Source organism: Leucopleurus acutus, assembly GCF_964270905.1.
Source record: "Leucopleurus acutus genome assembly, chromosome: 16".
Lineage (NCBI taxonomy): Eukaryota > Metazoa > Chordata > Mammalia > Artiodactyla > Delphinidae > Leucopleurus > Leucopleurus acutus.
In genome coordinates, this window is record NC_139158.1 from 74,118,937 (window position 1) to 74,138,844 (window position 19,908).

The 19,908-nt window shown below is 44.7% G+C and overlaps 1 protein-coding gene across 4 annotated transcripts in view; it reads left to right on the forward strand.

Annotated features, from left to right (window-relative positions):
• The window catches only part of EYA2 (EYA transcriptional coactivator and phosphatase 2), a gene marked incomplete at both ends in the record, with an annotated part of 173,342 nt that overhangs the window by 97,944 nt on the left and 55,490 nt on the right, over positions 1 to 19,908 (forward strand). For all 4 annotated transcript variants that reach the window (XM_082856786.1, XM_082856787.1, XM_082856784.1 and 1 more), the window contains one exon: positions 4,048 to 4,131. In XM_082856786.1, coding sequence (XP_082712912.1) covers positions 4,048 to 4,131 — 84 coding nt within the window. The remainder of the gene's footprint in view (positions 1 to 4,047; positions 4,132 to 19,908) is intronic.

The following is a 19,908-nucleotide window of genomic DNA, read 5'->3' on the forward strand; positions in this document are numbered from 1 at the left end:
AGCAACACGTACTTTAATATTTTTTAAAAATGTATTCAATCACCTGACGTGGTTTCTGCTCTTGGTAGGGGACAGTGGGGGTGGAGAGACATTTTTCCATTAAGCTGAGAAGGGGGTGGGGGGGCGTGGAAGGATTATGGGGTGATATTATTCTGGAAACATCTGCTTCTTGATTCCAGAGTAAGTACCACTGGGCAGGAACAGTTGAAAAGGTGTGAGCTGTGTTTCACCGCCGTGCTCAATAACAGCACAGAGGTTTTGCATGGGTCACACCTCTTAAGTCTTTGGCACCGTTGCTGATGGCTGCAGCCCACGAGAGAGAAATTAGGTAGAGAAGTGGAAAGGAGGAAAATTCTGAGTATGTATTAGTTAAAATCCCTCAATTGCAGGTGCCAGAAACCAACTTGAGCTGGCTTAAGTGAAAAAGCAGAGTTTATTTTAAGGATACAGGGATTCTCTTAGAACCCAAGAGCCAAGGGTACAGCAAGTGTCAGCAAGATATTGGAACCAGAAGGTAGGAGGGGCAAGGAAACGCATTTACACCTTCTCTCCCTATGTTCCACAGTGTAGGTGCTAGAATCCCCAAGCGGTAGTGTCTTTTCAGTGGGCATGACTCTCCTCCAGGCCCCTCACTCTACTTCTGACTAAAACCAAGTCCTGCAAAAGTGTTGGGTCGTGTTTCCATCTCTCACCCCTCTGTTCCTCTCTCTCTGCAAACTAGTCTTCCCTGTCCTTCAGATCACATTGCTACCAACAGCCACCCAAAGACAATGAATTTCTTTCCAGGTCTCAATTTTGAGTTCCCAAGGAAAGGCCTCTGACCCAGCTGGGGTTAGGGGCCCACCCCTGGCCCAAACCCTGGTGGGCTAAAGAGTTAGGGTCACGAGCAGAGTGTCCACCAGGAACAGTATACCCACTGAGAATCTAACACAGAGAGATAGAATGGGGGACTAGTGGGGAAGAGGGACAGACCCTCTTCAGAGAGGATATAGTCAGTAAATTAAGGAGTCTGCATTAAATTTGAAATTACTTGATTTTTTAAAGAATTTTCTTACCAAAATTTCTAAGTTTAACTGATCTAGCCTAGTTAGTTCAGATGAATTAGGACTTAGCATATTTAAACCCCAGAAGCTCTCTTCAAAAACAGTGGTTTTCAAACTTTTTTTTTTACCATGACCCATAATAAGAACAATACTTATTATCATGACCCAGCATTTACATACACATAAATGTAAAAGATCAAACAATTCACAAAATAATATTCACTAAAAATTGTTTCTGAATGAATAAGTAAAAACTTATGGCTGTCTAATTATCTTAAATGAATCATTTCCATGTAAAAATGGACTTTGGCAAGGAGTTGGGCCAGTGGCGTGAATTGGGAGATGCCAAGATGGACACATGAGGCAAAAAAAAAAAAAAAAAAGAAATTCACAAAATAATATTCACGTCTATTAATTGTTTTGAAAACCTGTATTAATTGACCTTTTTCCTTCTAGATACTACCTTTCTCTTTACTTTTAAAGGCATTACAAATGTGTAAATACAACCACTGGCCCCCAGAGAGTTTTCCAAGGTGGCCCATTCAAGATGGTAGACTGAGTAGGTGCCTTTGTTGCCCCCAACACCAGCTACATCACGCAGGCCTTTTGTTTTTAAAAATAATGATCACCAGAAAAAATTATGAAAACCAGCATGTAAAAAATTGAGGCCAAGATAAATGAATAGGATAAACTATGAAAGGTAATTTAAGAAATAGAAAAGATCTTGGAAAAATTCTGATTGGTTTTCTTATAAAGATTCAAGGAGGTCTTGTATCCACGAGAAAAGAAGTGCAGGCTATCAGGAAAGGAACACTCAGAGACAAAGTAAAAGCTACTGTAAATTTTTAAATGATAGTGAGAATCAAAAGTTTCATAGAAGGGTGGGCTTCCCTGATGGCGCAGGGGTTGAGAGTCTGCCTGCTAGTGCAGGGGACACGGGTTCGAGCCCTGGTCTGGGAAGATCCCACATGCCGCGGAGCAACTGGGCCCGCGAGCCACAACCACTGAGCCTATGCGTCTGGAGCTTGTGCTCCACAACAAGAGAGGCCGCGTCAGTGAGAGGCCCGCGCGCCGCGATGAAGAGTGGCCCCCACTCGCCGCAACTGGAGAGAGCCCACGCACAGAAACGAAGACCCAACACAGCCACAAATAAATAAATAAATAATTTTTTTTTAAAAAAGTTTCATAGAAGGGTTGGAAGAGAAAGTTAAAGAAATCTCTGAGAACATGGATCAAAAAGACCAAATTACAGAACACTGTTTTTAAAGGATGAGCAATATCAATCCAAAAGATCTAATTTGTCTATTGGGAATTCCAGAAAGACGCAACAATGGGAAAGATTGGAGGACATCATTGAAAGAAATAGGCTTGAGAAATGTTTGAGTGCTGAACAGTATGAATGAAAAAAGACAACACCTAGATATATCCTCATGGGATTCGAGGATGCCAAGTATGAAGAAAAGAGCCTAAAAAATCCAAAGAGAAAAAAAGGAAAACCTGTAAAGAGCTGAGGATCAGTGAAAGATCAGACTTCTCATTAATCACGCTTGACACAAGGTAGATTCTTTCAAAGATCTAGACGGCATTATTTTCCAATTGGAATTCTGCACCCAGAGGAACCTTAGAGCAAAATAAAGACATGATCAGATTAGCAAAAATGCAGGAAGGTTACTTTCCATGCTCCTTTCAGAAGAAGTAACTTAAGGATGTACTCAAGCAAAACAAGGAAGAAAACCAAGAAAGAGACTTGGGATCCAGAAAACAGTGGATCTGACCCAGAAATGCAGTAAAGGGAAGTCTCAGGACGCTAGCTATGTAACAAGCCTGAAGATGATCCAGTCCACATTGGAACATTCTGTCACAGAGGAAGACCATCTTTGATACAGAGGGTGTGGCTGAATTTGAAATTCTACTGAAGGCATGTTATTGGAAACAAGAAAAGAATTAAAGCAATTAATAAGCTCCAGCAAAAACAGAAAGTTATTCCAAACAGGCGTGATTCCTATGAACAAACTGAGATATGGCACGATTTTAATCAGGATGGAGTATAAGAAAGGAGAATACACATGACCTTGGTGGTAGGAACAGTCTCCTTAAAGTGGCTCTGGAGCTATGACATTAGATACATAGAGAAGGAAGTGAAATCCTAGCACATTACTTTGCTCTGCAGTGAACAGTAATCACAAGATGTACATAAATGCTCTATACTGGTTACCAACTTTTTAAATCAACATAGAGACAGAGCACAGAAGTCTTAAGTACTATAACACCCAATGCACAAACCAGTTTATCCACATTGACAATGCAAAAGTGACGCTAAAGCTCAGCTCTTCAAGAGGCAAGGAGGTAGTGGGAACGCGTAGGGACACCAGTGTCCATATTTTCCATATTGGGTTTGCTGTTTTAGCCAAGAGAAAATATCCAGTGCTGATGGGAATTGGAAATAGAGGGGTTCGCATATGTGAAAAATATAAAATTCTGGAGAAATGGGGGAGATTTACCATGAGCTAAACCCTCATCTTTCCCATTGCCCAGTCAAAAGATATTGTTTAAAGTTGGCAAATCAATAAGTAAAGGTGTTGTTTAGAGTTATAAAGGTAATCAGCAGAATTGCTAAAAACAGAAATGTTTAGAAGTAGCTGGGCTTACGGTGAGCAGTGAACGTAAAATGGTAGTATTTCATTTTGTCAAATGAGTTCTACGATTTTTATTGCTTTTGGACTGAACTCCTCTTTTGAGCTTTTATGTGAAAGGCAAGAACAGGCGTCTTGGTTCTGGCATCTATGGGTTGATAGGAACCCAAAAACTTGGCCATCAGAATATATTTTACACAGCTGAGGTTGAATGGGGACTCGAGGATACATGCGTGAGTCGCATGTTTTATAACTTAAAGATAATGTTTTTCAAGACATATTTTTCCTCCCAGGGAATTAATTTCTGCAGACATTAAGTCAAATGCAAGCAAGTGCATTTGTCTCCATTCTCTCCCTCTCTTTCATCACAGCGTGTGTTCGTGTGGGACTTGGATGAGACAATAATTATTTTTCACTCCTTACTCACGGGGACTTTTGCCTCCAGATACGGGAAGGTAAGAATCCATTTTGCCTCCTTTTTTTTTTTTTTTTTTCAACGTGACAGTCTGTCCAGCTGGTTTGTCTTGGGAATTGCGAGGGCAGTTCATAGGACGGCGTCTCCAACAAGCTGCCCCTTTGCGTCAGCCGGGCTTTGGAAGGCCTATGGAATCTTCCCTTGACATGTGAAATTTTAATTAGCTTCTCCCATTGTCTCCCATGCCTTTTCTCCCAACACATGAAACATTCAACATCCAGTTGATAGGATATAAGCTTGTAGTCTTCGGCTGTCTCCCTCCTCCTAAGAGGGCTAGGAGATGCTTCAGCCAAACCCAGTAATCCTAGCTGAAAAACGAGGTAAAGTACTTTTCTTCTTCCCTGTTGTTTATTTTAGTGTCTCCGGCAGATGAATTTAATTTTCCTTCCATTTTTCTGAGACAAGGGGGAGGCATCTTGTCAGCTCCAGCATGGATCTTAGCAACAGCTTTGCAAATGTATCACCGACAAATTATGTCGGGGAACCATCCAGTTAGAGTTCCGGGCAGATGCTGTCCGTTGACCGGTGGTCCATGCAAGAAATGTCAAAACGCCCTTAAAAATGCAAAAATGAACCCAACCACTGAAACCCAAACCCTGCCGATCCCATGGGCTTTGTATCAAACCACATGCGGATGCTCCAGACGTCTGCCGTCTCTTCGAGGAGACGGGTAGAGGTGGCAGGGCGTGGCTTTAGGGGACAGATGCACCGTCGGCTCATCCGAGGTAAGCGACATATTGGCAGCTGCTTCCACACACGAGTGGGAACCATGAGACACACCAGCGCCTGGAAAATATTTCTGTTTCTGTTTAGAGCCCAGGAATATGATTTGACATCACCTCATGGCTTTTCCAGCTGCTCGTGTTTTTTATGAGGGTTATAACAAGCTGGATGTGTAATTAGCAAGATAGATTTATCGTCTGCCGTTATGTTGTAAAGAATATAAAAATGGTGTTGGTGGTGCAGAAATCTCTTGCCGAGGAGGAATGCCGTTAATGTGTCTAGCAGTGCCTGCGGGAAATCCGGCATGCGTTTTTGGAGTGTGCACAGCTTAGGTAAAGGATGGCAGAGTCCAGAGCTGCTGAAAGCACCAGAGCAGACTTGGCAGCTAGGGCAAAAAAGCAGGGCTTTCCCAAAGGGGCTGCAGTAGTGAGTTGCCCACCCAGGCTGGGTGTTCTATGGTTTTTAACCACCCGAATAAAGCCACCGGCCCCCCAAGAACCATTCCTTCACTCTTCTTACCCTTTGAGAAGTTCCACAGCTTCGTGCAACAATTCAGTTCCCATGGATTGCGTAGGGCTTTGTAATCTAGGCTAAGATTTTTGTGTCTGTGTCTCACTACCACTCTTTAAACCAAGTTACAGGCTCGTTCAAGACAGGGACAAAGCCCAGAGCTCTGTTCTGGGCCCCATGGCACCTGGTCCATGTCACTTATCACCAGCCAGCTCTCTCCAATCCCATCACCTAATCCCAGCCACCTTCCCCTCCAGCTGTCTGGTCTCCACTCTTGCCCTTGCCAGCCCCCTACAGAGGGGTCATCCTAAAATACAAGCCTGGTCTCTCTTCTACTGAAAAATCGTCAATGGCTTCCCCATTGACAAACCCTAAGCCCAGCCTCCAAGGCCCTTCATGAGCTGGCTCCTGCCCTACTCTCCAGCCCTGTTTTCTCTTGCTTGTCCTGAGTTGCTTTTTGTCCTCGGAACCTGCCACCATCTCTCCCATCTCTTCCGAGTTTTTCCCAGAAGCAGAGCCTGAGACCAGGAGTGAGTGCTGGTAGTTTAGTTGGGCGGTGATCCCAGGAAGCACGAGGTACAGAGTGGGGAAGTGAGGCAGGGAAGGGAAGGCAGCCAATACAGGGTACGTAGATAGCTATGGTTGCAGGTACCTGCGACTCAGAACCACCGGGGACCTCTGGGCTACTCTGGAACACACCTCAGAATTGACTCCCCCAAGGAGCAAGGGTGCTGGGATATTTATCTACACATTCCCTTCCATCGTGTGTTGAGGGCTTTTTCTGGGGGGGTTATTTCCCTGTCCTGGCCTGTCCCATGAAAACCCTAGGGCAGGGAATCACAGGTCCTAACAGGAGGAAGCCTCTGCATGTTGAGAGGACACAGAAGAGGGGCACACTGGAAGCTTCTGCTATAATCTAGAATGTTCTAGAAAGTTCAGGTATTAGGTTAAATCATACTTATCTTTCAGTTCCCATTTCCAAGGTAGCTTCCTCCAAGAGGACTTTCCTAACCACTCCCACCCCCATTTAAATTGCATCTCTCCCCATAACTCTATTTTTCATTTATATTATAATTATGCACTTATTTTCTATCTCCTTCTAAGCTATATGTGCCCTGAGGACAGAGACCATGAACATTTTTTATCAACCCAGCTAAGCACAGTGCATGGACCAGATTGCTCAATACATATTTGTTGGGAAAATGAATCAGGATGACCCTCTAGAATGAAAGCAACATGATGACAGGCACCTTTTTTTTCTGTTTTGTTCATTGCTTTGTCCCCAGAGCATAGAACAGTGCCCCCCACCTAGTAGGCATTGAATAAATATTTGGTGATGAAGGTAGGTAGGATAGAAAATAGTATCAAAACAAAAAATTCCTAACTAGGGGCCACCTGCCAAATTCTGCCTGCAGACATTTGTGTTTGGCCCCTAGAGTGTTCGAAAAAATGTGAATTTGTCGCCAACATTTAAAAAATCAGGAGATTGCACAGACCAAAACAATCGCAATTTCCAAGTCTTCTTGAAAAATTAGAAAACCTAGCAATCCTGCATTCCCACGTGGCAGCAATCAGCAGGGGCTGAGTAGCAGCTGCCCAGTTGGCAGGGGTGTACAGTCTCCAGCCCATCCACAGCCCCACCTGGCCTGTTCAGGGGACCCTCCTGACCCCATTGGCATCTGAGTTTCAACATCCATCCTAGAATTACAGAACCACTGAAGGTCAGAGCTGGAAGGACCTGGGAGACCATCACATCAATTAGTCTCCATGGTACAGTAGGAGAAACTGAGGCCCAGAGAGAGTGAGGTCATCCAGGAGATAACGAGAGGTAGACCTCAGGTGCACTTGCCTCTCTGGGTGTTCCCAGGATGTCCAGGGAAAACTAAGGTGAGATGCTCTTGGAGCCCCCAGGTCTCCAGCGCCATCATTATTCCTCTTCTAGAATGTTCTACTCCTCCAGCTCTGTTAAGTGAGGAATGAGGTTGGTTGGTTGGTTGGTTGGTTTTCCTAAATCGAGCCACCCTAAGAGAGACCCAAACTAACCATGGCTTAACCAAGATAGAAGTTTATTCTTCTCACCTTGTAGTCCAGGCATAAGCAGTTCAGGCTGGTAAGGCTGCTACCCAGTACCAGGGATGGAGACCCCCTTCCATCTTGTTCTTTACCATTCCTAGAGCATTGCCCTCATTGGTAAGATGAAACGTAGCTCACCCCCATGTCTGCATTCCAGCCAGTAAGAAGGGGAAGCAGGAAAAGGGGAGTCCACCACTCTCTTTTTCATTTTTATTTTTTTCCCTCTCTTTGGAGGGCCAGATCCAGAAGTTGCACAGATCGTTTCTGCTCACATGCCATTGGCTGGAATGTGATCACATGGCTACCTTCAGCTGCAAAGGAGTCTGGGAAATGTAGTCTAGTCATGTGCTCTATTAAAATTCAGGGATTCTATTATTCTGAGAGGGAGAAAGGAAGAAGGGATATTAGAGGACAGCTAGCATTTTCTAGCACAAAGTACCATTAGTAAGAGGAAGAACAATGAAAGAGAAAATTGTTGAGGAAAAATAAACTTTGTTCTGTTCAAGACACCTAGAGGACAACTGTATTTGTGGGTCTGAAGCTCCAAAGAGAGGTCTGGGCTACAGCTATAAACTTGGAAGACAGAGGAGAGGAGAGGACGTAGAGGAGTGTGAGCCCCATTCTACAGACAGAATAACTGAGACACAGGGAGGTTATGTAGTCAGGTTCATAATGGAACTTAAATTCATGGCCTTGACTTTTGGCCCACATCGCTTTCTCTTTGTGCTCTTCCAATAGCTGCAGCCACATGGAACCCATTATTAATAGCTGGTATCAAGTGGGACTCTCAGCTTGAAGCACAGAGTGTTTAAGCTACAAAGGGAATTTATTAGATGACAGTAATTGGAAAAACCCAGAGGTAATGGGATTCAGCCTGGGCCGGATCCAGAAGCTCAAGCAGTGTTCTTAGGGCTTTTGGTCTTTCTTCATCCCTCAGCTGACTTTTTCCATGTGGCAACTCCTTCTCTGGCAACTCCTTCTCAGAAATCCCAACTGAAAAAGAAGGCCTACTTCCCAAATTCCAGCACAGCTCCCAGGCTTGAATCTCATTGGCTCAAACTGGGTCAAATGCCCATCCATACATCAGACTCTGTGGCTCTGTGTAGCCAGCCTAGATCAAGAGCCTGGCATGGAGGGAGTAGAGGAGCAGGTCAGCTCCATCCCAACCAAATGGATGGAGCTGGGGAGGGATGGTACCCCAGAGAAAACTGAAGTGCTCTTTCCAGAAGATGGTGAGGATCCTGGAGTGAGGAGTGTGTCCAAAGTGGGCTCTGAAGGTCATGACCCTCTGTACATCTACACCAAGGACTCTTTGCTCATGGCCATTGTGTTAAGCACTGTACAGGAAGCAGAAATCGTATCAGTTGTGGTCCCAGCCGAAGGAGCGACTCACTGTTTACTTAGGGAAATAAGACCAACAGAGCTAAAATGATTAAGAAATGATTCAAAAACAGACTGTTTGACTTTTAAAACAGAAACTGGGCCCTTTTCCTGTTCCCAATCAGGGCATGTGCTGCTCAAGGCTGTCATCTCTCCACTTCCTTTCCATCTCTTCCTACCCAGTGCTCAAAACCAGAGCATCCCTTTGGTAGCTGTACCTCCCCACATCTTGTGGATCCATTAGAGGTTCCCTGGAGAGCCAGAGACGCCAGTGATTGCCGGCCGCCTCTTTCCTAACCTCTCCTCCCACCCCGCCTCCCTGCAGTCCCTGAACTCTGTTTTTTCCAGCTGGGATTAGACAAAAGGCTCCTGGTGGTCAGAAGCCTTTGCCTATGGCCAGGAAGGGCTCATAAGGGGAACTGATCAGCAGTCTTCCTGGGTTCACAGTGGGTCAGCCCTGACTCCTCCTTTAGTGCCCTGCCTTCCAGGCAGCTCAGTACCAATTGGAAGCTCAACTCAAGGCCCGGTTGTGTGTGTATGTGTGTGTGTATGCTTTAATAACGGCTTTATTGAGAAATAACCCACATACCATAAATCTACCATTTCACTGTGTACAATTCATTAGTTTTTCGTATATTCAGAGTTGTGCAGCCATCACCAGCATCTAATTTTAGAACATTTTCATCACCCCAGAAAGAAACCCCATACCCATTAGTAATCATTCCCCATTTCCTCCAGCACCGCCCACCCCAGCCCCTGGCAACCACTAATCTACTTCCTGTCTCTATAGATTTGCCTCTTCTGGACATTTCTTATAAATGGAGTCACACAATATGTGGTCTTTTGTGACTGGCTTCTTTCACTTAGTATAATGTTTTTGAAATTCATCTATGTTGTAGCATATACCAATACTTCATTTTTATTGTTGCATAATTTTACAGTGTGTGAATATGCTGCATTTGGTCTATCCATTCATCAGTTGATGGACAGTTGGGTTTTCAGCTTTTATGAATAAAGCTGCTGTGAACACTCATGTACAAGTTTTTGCATAGACGTATGTTTTCAGTTCACTAGGGTATATACCTAGGATTGGAATCGCTGGGTTACATGGCAACTCTGTGTTTCACCTTTTGAGAAATTGCCGGACTCTTTTCCAGAGTAGTTGCACCATTTTGCATTCCCATAAGCAAAGGATAAGCGTTCCAGTTTCTCCACATCCTCACCAACACTTGTTATCATCTGTCTTTTTGGTTATAGTCCTCTTGGTGGATGTGAAGCGATGTCTTGTGGTTTTGGTTTACATTCCTCTGACTAATTATGTTGACAAACGACTAATGATATTTCCACGTACTTACTGGCCATTTGTAGTATCTTCTTTAGAGAAATACCTATTAAATCGTTTATTGGTTTTTTTAATAGAAGTATAGTTGATGTACAATATTGTGTTATTTTCTGGTGTACAGCAAAGTGATTCAGTTATATATATATATATGTATATATACATATATATAATTTTTCATTTTTTTCCATTAGTTTATTAAAAGATATTGAATACAGTTCCCTGTGCTATATAGTAGGACCTTGTTGTTTATCTATTTTGTATATAGTAGTTTGTATCTGCTAATCCCAAACTCCTAATTTATCCCAAAGGGAAAAGGTGCTAATCCCACCTTTCCCCTTTGGTAATCATAAGTTTGTTTTCTATGTCTGAGAGTCTGTTCCTGTTTTGTAAATAAGTTCATTTGTATCATATTTTAGATTCCACATATAAGTGATATCATATGATATTTGTCTTTTCTCTGTCTGCCTTACTTCACTTAGTATGATAATTTCTAAGTCCATCCATGTTGCTGCAAATGACATTATTTCGTTCTTTTTTATGGCTGAGTAGTATTCCGTTGTGTGTGTGTGTGCGCGTGTGTGTGTGTGTGTATACACATATATATATCTTCTTTATCTTTTCACCTGTCGATGGACCCTTTGCCTGTTTTTAATTGGTTTATTTGTCTTTTATTTTTGAGTTGTAAGAGTTCTTTATATATTCTGGGTAACAGTCCATTATCGGATATGTGATTTGCAAATATTTTCTCCCATTCTGGGAGTGGTCTTTTCCCCTTATTGATGATGTCCTTTGAAGTATATGAAGTATTGCAGGGTGAAAGGGGTTGAAATGAAATTTTTTAAAAGGTGGCCAGGGAAGGAGCCCTCATGGGGAAGCTGAATTTTGAATAAAGACTTAAAAGGAAGTGGAGGGGGCTTCCCTGGTGGCGCAGTGGTTGAGAGTCCGCCTGCTGATGCAGGGGACACAGGTTCGTGCCCCAGTCTGGGAAGATCCCACATGCCGCGGAGCGGCTAGGCCCGTGAGCCATGGCCGCTGAGCCTGTGCGTCCAGAGCCTGAGCTCCGCAACGGGAGAGGCCACAACAGTGAGAAGCCCGCGTACTAAAAAAAATAAAAATAAAAAAATAATGGCAAAAAATTAAAACAACTTAGCATTTAACATAAAGGGGAATTGTTCATAACAATTATAGAAGCACATACAGTAGAAAACTATAAACTGTTATTGAAACAGTGAGTCATAACTAGTTTTTAAAAAAAAAGGAAGTGGAGGAACCGATATCTAGTAGAAGAGCAAGAGGGAACAGCAAGTGGAAAGGCCCTGAGGCAGAAGTTTGATGGATTTGAGGGACAACAAAGATGCTAGCATGGTTGGAGCACAACAAGTCAAGTAGAACTCAACTAGCTTTTACTCTGAAGTGGGAGCCATGAGGTTTGTTGCTTATATTTCTGAAGAATCCCTCTTGCTGCTCCCCGGGAAAGGAAGCTATTGGGTGGCAAGGCTGGAAGCAGGGAGACCTGTGAGGGGGCTACTGCAACAGTCCAGTCCTATAATGGTTTTTTGCACCAGGGGGGATGAGATGAGGAAGATGAGAAGTGCAGCAGCCTGGATATATTTTGAAGGCAGAACCAACCGCAGATAAAGAATGAAAAGTGATTCCTTATTCTCGCTCCCTGGGCTCCAGAGATGTCTTACTTAATTTCTGTCCATGGTCTCCCTCCGAAGGGACCTGATCTCTTCTCCCTCTATTGCCAACTAACAAATTCCTCTTGAAAAAATTCTCCCCCTTTTTTTTTTTTTTTTTTTTTTGGTGTATTCACTATATACCAAGTACTCCACTGTGAATGTTTTTTTTTTCTTTTTTGAGTTGTACCTCAAGTGCCAACGTTGAGTTATTCACATTCTTTGTCCACGCAGGCCTCTTTCTTATATCACATGGGTACAAACGTATGTTTCTTTGTAGACCCATTTGGACTCTTCCTCCTCTCCTCCCCATAATTGATTGTGTAGCTTTTTGTTTACTTTCCTGTAAAATACGTATTGTCTTCTTGTGTGCATTTATGTCTTCTGTCTGTAAATGAAATTTAAATACCCCTTGTTTCTCACTTTTCTCCCTCTGCCCTGTGGCCCTAGGTCCTTCCACATTGCCCTATGTCCAACTCCATTGCTCTAACTCAGTGGTCCTCAACTGGAGGTGATTTTGCTCCCCAGGCAACATTTGGCAACATCAAGCATTTTTGGTTGTCATGACTTGGAGTTTGCTCCTAGCATCTAGTGAATAGAGGCCAGCGATACCGCTAAACATCCTGTAATGCACAGGACAGTCCCCACAACAGAGAATTATCTAGCTCCAAGTGTCCATAGTGCTGCGGGTGAGAAACCCTATATCCGCCTGCTGCTCTGAATCCCAGGGTCCCACATCTTCCTTATGCCCCCTTCCTCCAGGGAGGACACCCAAGCTCCCCCCAGCTCCCCACCAGCACAGTCAATGCTGTGACGAGCGTCCTTTAGGAACTGCTCTGAGCTTTACACCACAAACCTGTAAGGTACGACTGCTCCTATTATACCCATCTCTGGAAAACTGAGGCTCAGAGAGGTAGCATAATTCAGCCAAGGTCACCTACCTTGAAAGAGATGAAAGCCAGGAGGTGGCCCACTGCTCTTAACCACGTATCTAAACTTCATCCCCAGTGATCCACGTGAATGTCCTCAGGGTGCAAATTAAAAGCCATTGGCGTGAACTCTTCTGCTTGACTGAGCTCCAAGAGCACACAGACTGGATCTAATGTCTTCATAGCTTCATCCCCTGGCACCAGACAGTGCCTGGCACATCCACTTGATAAATATTTGTTGAATAAATAAATAGCTCGTGGGTAGGGAGTTTTCAGCCTGTGTGGTTGCAAGCACTGCAGAAATGAGATTCCAAGGTGCCTGCCCTGCAGGGAACAAATAATCACACACATGACAAGACAGGGGCCTGTCGGCGTTTCTCCGGGGCCAAGATGCTGGGTGCCAGCCTGGCCTGACCTAACCCAGAGCTGGGCCCACAGCAGGGGCTCAGCAGAGGCTGTGGAGTGTTGAGCGAGTAGCTCCTCCAGGCAGGCTTGGAGTCAGAGACCCTTTGGCCGGCGGGGACCTGCAGTGGAGCCCGGTGATCCTTGATGCCGACCCGAGCAGGAGCCAATCCAGAGTTTCCCTCCAGGTCACCCCTTTAAAAGGGCCAGGCTCTGCTCAACCTGAAAGAGTAAGAGGTTTCAAACTGGCAATGCCAAATCTGGCTTGAAGACAGGCTGATCCCCTGGCATTTCCTTAAGTTCTGAATTCATTGCCAGTACTTTAAAATCTAGATATTTTACCTAAATACCTGGATATCTCACTTCTCTTGGAAAATAGGAAGATCTGGCAACACCAGGCCTGAGTTTTCGAAGAGTGGAGACCCTTTGACAGGACATGCGCCCTGGGGCTCACCTCTGCCCCCCTCACTCCCTGGAGTTACACATCCTCCCTGGGCTGTGGGTTATGGATCCGTGGTGCCTTCTTCACCGCCGCAGCCCCCCCCCCGCCGCCAGTGGCATTTACATTTGTGACCTGCCAGTGCCAGGCTGTGCCCAGCGCAGGTGGGATATGTGGGGCAGAGGTTACCGGTCCCCATGCCCTCCGGATCCTCCGCGTAGACTGCGGGACACAGGCATCCCTGGTTCCCTCCACCCAGCTTCCAAGCTTTGTCAGGTGGTTCAAAAACCGTACCATACTCCCCACAAAGCACAGGCTAACTTACTTCCTAAAGATCATCTGCCTTGGGGATCCATTATCAAGGCTGGGAATTCTGCTCACTAAATGTGGTTTAAATCCTATCACTTCCCTTCCTCCAACAAATAAAAGAGAAGCCATACTATTATCCAGCGTCCCTTCCTTAGGAAGGTCTCTCCAGCCTTCCAACTAGATCGAAACGCCCTATCGCGATGACTCATGGAGGGCTTGCCATAATACACTTGCAATTATTCATTTCCTGATGTGATTATTTGATGATAGAATAACATCATCATTATCATCGTTAAATGGCTGGGACTGAACTTCCATTGGAGCTGTTAATGCCTCACCTTTATCCCTGCAGCCCTCCCCATTCCCACGGACATGATGGTTTCCTCTGCAAGTACCTGTGACAGTCTGGGGTGCAGTCTCCCAGGTGTCCGCAGAGGGAGAGAGCCCTCAGCAGCAGCCTGCTCATTGACCTGCCCCTGTTGATTTCCTTCCCTTCCCCCCTCACTTCAGTACTCGGTCACCAGTGCTTCCTGGGGTCACCTCCCAGATAAACTGCTTGCACCTGAATCCCAGGCTCAGGGTCTGCATCACAGGGGAGACCCAAACGAAGGCATTAAGGATGCCTGAATGTTCAGACATCTTCACGATGGGTTCTTATGGGAACTGAAACTCCTCATCGCCAGATCCCTGTGGTAACGTAACCCTCCTGGCCCCTCGAAGTGTGGTTCAGGGACAGGCATCATCAGGGAGCTGTTAGAAATGCAGAGTCGGGACTTCCCTGGTGATCCAGTGATAAAGAATACACCTTTCAATGCAAGGGACGCAGGTTCGATCCCTGGTCGGGGAACTAAGATCCCACGTGCCACGGGACAACTAAGCCTGCACGCCACAACTACTGAACTCGTGTGCCTCAACGAGAGAGCCCGCGTGCCGCAACTACAGAGCCCACGTGCCCTGGAGCCCGTGCGCCACAACGACCTTTGCATGCCTCAACGACCCGACACAGACAAAAGAAAAAAAAAATGCAGGGTCTCGGGTCCCAGCCCAGATGTACTGAACCAGAATGGACATTTAAACTCAACACCTTCACACATTAGTCTGTGAGGCAAGATGTAAGCCATGAATTCACCTGGTGACGACTCTTCTCGTGGATCCTGCCAGCCTCTTTGTGTATCTAGAAGAGCCTGGCTAGGTTTTGGCTCTACACATCTCCCCCTGGGGCTCCCCTGCCCTCTCCGACCAGCCACAGTCCTCCCCCATCCCTCAGCGGGTGTAATTACGTGATTCCGGCTCAGATTCCGGAATCCAATACCCAGCACAGTGCCATCAGGATTCAATCAGATCCAGTTGGCGAGACGCGGCTTGGCCTGTCCGTTACTGCTTTACAAACTGAGAAGAAATAAAATCCCTGGTTTTATGACCCAGCAGTTAAAAACTATTTGTAGAAGTTGCTAAGGTTCAAATCAAAAGTGCCCTCCCTGGAGGACGATTAGTTAATTCAGAGGACCACAGATCCTTTTCTTTCTTTTTCCCCCTTCTACCTTGAGATGTGACTCTAATTCATTTCTGCCTTTCAGACATCTAGAGCTCTCCATCCTTTGACAAACACAAGCCAAAGTGCTTAAGGACATCTGTTTATTTTATTTCTTTAATGAGAAAACCTTCCAATTTCTCCAGGCTCAGCTGTGTTTATTTACATTGTGTTAACCATGTGAGGCCAGCACCTTGGACGTTTAAAGGCCTGGCCGGGGCCCTCGCAGAGGCCTCCAGCTCTGAAATGGAGTCAGCCCTGCCCAAGGAAAACAGAGTCCTTGGAACTCTATAAAGTAGATTTTCAAAATAAATACTGCCTAATTCACTCGGTAGATGTGGATTAAGTCAAGATGAATACAATTTGGAAAGGATTTTCTGAGGAAGTCGGAGATTTCTTTCCCCCACTGGGGGTTAAACCTTGTATTTAAATCTCCATCCCCACCTCCCCCTGTCCCCCCCGCCCCACCGCTCTCTTTTCAGTTAAGTAAAAGGTATTTAGTCTTTGTGGCTAATAAAGAAATGATGACTTTGATTGGCCTTCTCAAGCAATGATTATTTTCTTTGTAGGACCAGGGGTGGCGACTTAACTAGTCACTGTATTCCATCCAGTAAGGGCAAGACGCGAACATCTGCCGTTGTCATTCTGGCGGGGGTGGATGAGGAAGAGATTGGAAATGCTTTCAAAGATGTCCTAGAGGTGAATGACAGTTGGAGGGGCCGTGGGCAGGGGAGTGGTACCCTTTGTAGATTTAATCCCCTGTAATAGTTCTTCCCTGAGCCACTGGGCCTCCATGCCAAGTGCCTCTGCTCATGTATTTTAGAGCATTAAAGGATTACTTCCAACATAAAATATATTTCAGAGATGGTTTGGGGTTGTCAGAAAAGCGCTCATTAGCAGAGACTTTCTTTGAAGCCCCGTGCTCTTGGCTGCTTGGAGAGAGACCATTTCTACTTAGGTGGAGGGTTTCTGAGCTAGTTAAGACTCCTGAGTACTCCTCATTTTCCACCCCCAAATTTAAGAAACGCGACTGCTTCCCCAGATTACTTTGGCCAACTTTTTTTTCTCTAGCCCCACCTTTCAACGAATGCTGGAGGGCATCTGAAAAAAAAAAAAAGATGATAATAATAATAAGAGGGATTCAAATCTCCTGTGCAAAACCTACAACAAATTGTCGGTTGGGTTAGAATGAGAAGCTCTTTTGTCCGCTGTAAATATAGGGGGTGCTGCTCACAATGATAAGTGGTGGGAAAAAAATCCCGGGCACCTTGCGAACCTAAATAATGGGAACAATTTTCCTTTACACTTAACTAGCAGGTTGAGAAGCCGTCTCCCCCAGCGCCCCACCTGCACTTTTTTACGGTGTTTACTTCCCAACAATAGGGCTCCTGAGCTGTCCAAAGATCACTGGAATTCCCGTGAGCCTTTGGTGATGAGGGTGTCACTCGGTGAGTGGCAGGAAGGTATCAAGGCGGTTGTATGGGGGGTTGACTTTGACAGGGAAATAAGAGGTTCCCCGCACCGTGCCTGCTTCCCACAATTCCTCTGTGAATTAGTGAACTTGTGGGCCCTTCCTATGGCAGAGAGGGGAAAGCGCTGATGCAAGTTCCCCAACAGGGCCTAATTCAAAGAGAAATATGCAGTTTAAGAATCTCTTTGGAAATGTCCATCAGTGCTTGAATGGATAAACACATCCTAGGATATTCGTACAATGGAATATTTTCAGCCATAAAAAGGAATGGAGTACTTAATACATGCTCAGTGTGGACAGTCCCCAAAAACATTATGCTAAGGGGAAAGAAGCCAGGCACAAAAGGTCGTACACTGTATGATTCCATTTACATGAAGTATCCAGAGTAGGTAACTCCACAGAGAGACAGGATACAGATTGGTCATTACCAGGGGCCGGAGGGGAGGGAGAATGGGGAGCAACTTCTTCGTGGGTGTGGGGTTTCTTTTGGGGGTGATGGAAATATTTTGGAACTAAATAGAGGTTTGCTCATCTGTAAAATTGGAATAACAGTTCCTGCCCCACTGACCTCAAAAGACCAGCCCGGGAATCATATAATGTTTCCCTAAGGGCACTGTAGGTGCTGGTAAGGAACACAAACTGCCTAGAGCTGGTAAATGATGAACATTTTCTACTTGAAAAATGAGGGTGTTTTTTTAAATACTCTTCTTATCCGGTTTTGGTGTCTGGGTAATAATGGCCTCAAAAAATGAGATGGGAAGCGTTGCCTCCTCTTCTGTTTTCTGGAAGAGATTGTGGTGAATTGGTGCTATTCTTGAGATGTTTGGTAGAATTCTCCACTGAAACCACGTAGACCTGGAGATTTCATTTTTCAGGAGGTTTTTAACTATGATTTCAGTTTCTTTAATAGTTACAGCTATTTCACCCTGAGTGAGTTTTGGTAGTTTGTAGTTTTTGAGTAATTTGTCCATTTCATTCATTGTCGAATTTAGGTGTCTGGAGTAAAAAAAATAAATAAAAATAAGTACTTTACATTTACTGTGAATTTCAGTTTCTAGCGTATTATAACCCATACCCAGAAGCTTTGATTATAGGGATAAAAAGTGTCAATCTCTCCCTGTGTGCATGGCACTGCTCCAGGAGTCACCTCCTTGGTCCTCGAGACAAACCTACAAGGTAGATGTGGTGATCCCCATTGTACCCAGGACACGGAGGCCCTGCCCAAGACTACCAACCTAGTAACCTAATGGCAGAAAACGGATCAGACCCAAAACTCCAAAGGGCATTGGAAGCCGCTCTGCCACCGAGCAGACCACAGCCAATCACAAGGCCCCCAAGTTCCATGCGTAGCTTTCAAACCTTCAGTCCAACCCCAGTTCCTTCCTATGCTTGATTTCCCCCTGTTGAGGAGGGGAGGTCTGCAGGCTACACCTGACTCTCAAATATATTTTTTGGTTACATTTTTGAAATTAGCTGCCAGCATTTAAAGTGGCTAGTTTTTTTTAATTTATTTTATTGAGGTATAGTTGATCTACAATGTTGTGTTAATTTCTTCTGTACAGCAAAGTGATTCACTTATATATATTTTTTTCATATTCTTTTCCATTATGATTTATTACAGGATAGTGAATATAGTTCCCTGTGCTATTCAGTAGGACCTTGTTGTTTATCCATCCTATATGTAATAGTTTGCATCTACCGACCCCAAACTCCCAGTCCATCCCTCCCCCACCCCCCCACCCCCGTTTGGCAACCACAAGTCTGTTCTCTATATCTGTGAGTCTGTTTCTGTTTTGTAGGTAAATTCATTTGTGTCATATTTTAGATTCCACATGTAAGTGATATCATGTGGTATTTGTCTTTCTCTGTCTGACTTACTTAGTATGATGATCTCTAGGTCCATCCATGTTGTTGCAAATGGCATTATTTCATTCTTTTTTATGGCTGAGTAGTATTCCACTTGTATATGTGTACCACATCTTCTTTATCCATTCATCTGTCGATGAACATTTAGGTTGTTTCCATGTCTTGGCTATTGTAAATAGTGCTGCTATGAACACAGTGGTGCATGTATCTTTTCAAATTATAGTTTTTTCCAGATATATGCCCAGGATTGGATTGCTGGATTTTTAGCTTTTTGAGAAACCTCCATACTGTTTTCCATAGTGGCTGCACTCATTTACATTCCCACCAACAGCGTAGGAGGGTTCCCTTTTCTCCACACCCTCTCCAGCATTTGTTATTTGTAGGCTTTATAATGATGGCCATTCTTACCGGTGTGAGGTGGTACCTCATTGTACTTTCGATTTGCATTTCTCTAATCGTTAACGATGATGAGCATCTTTTCATGTGCCTATTGGCCACCTGTATGTCCTCTTTGGAGAAATGTCTGTTTAGGTCTTCTGCCCACTTTTTTTTTTTTTTTTTTTTTTTTGTGGTACGCGGGCCTCTCACTGCCGTGGCCCCTCCCGTTGCGGAGCACAGGCTCCGGACACGCAGGCTCAGCGGCCATGGCTCACGGGCCCAGCCGCTCCGCGGCATGTGGGATCTTCCTGGACTGGGGCACGAACCCGTGTCCCCTGCATCGGCAGGCGGACTCTCAACCACTGCACCACCAGGGAAGCCCTTCTGCCCATTTTTTGATTGGGTTATTTGTCTTTTTGTTATTGAGTTGTATGAGCTGTTTGTATGTTTTGGAAATTAAGCCCTTGTCAGTTGCATCATTTGCAAATATTTTCTCCCAGTTCGTAGGTTGTCTTTTCATTTTGTTTATGGTTCCCTTTGCTGTGCAAAAGCTTGGAAGTTTGATCAGGACCCATCAAATGGGGAGATTTTAGATAAGCCACAAGGATATACTGTATAGCACAGAGAATTATAGTCAATATCATGTAATAATCTTTAATGGAGAATAATCTGTAAAAATATTGAATCACTATGCTGTACACCTGAAACTAATATAATATTATAAA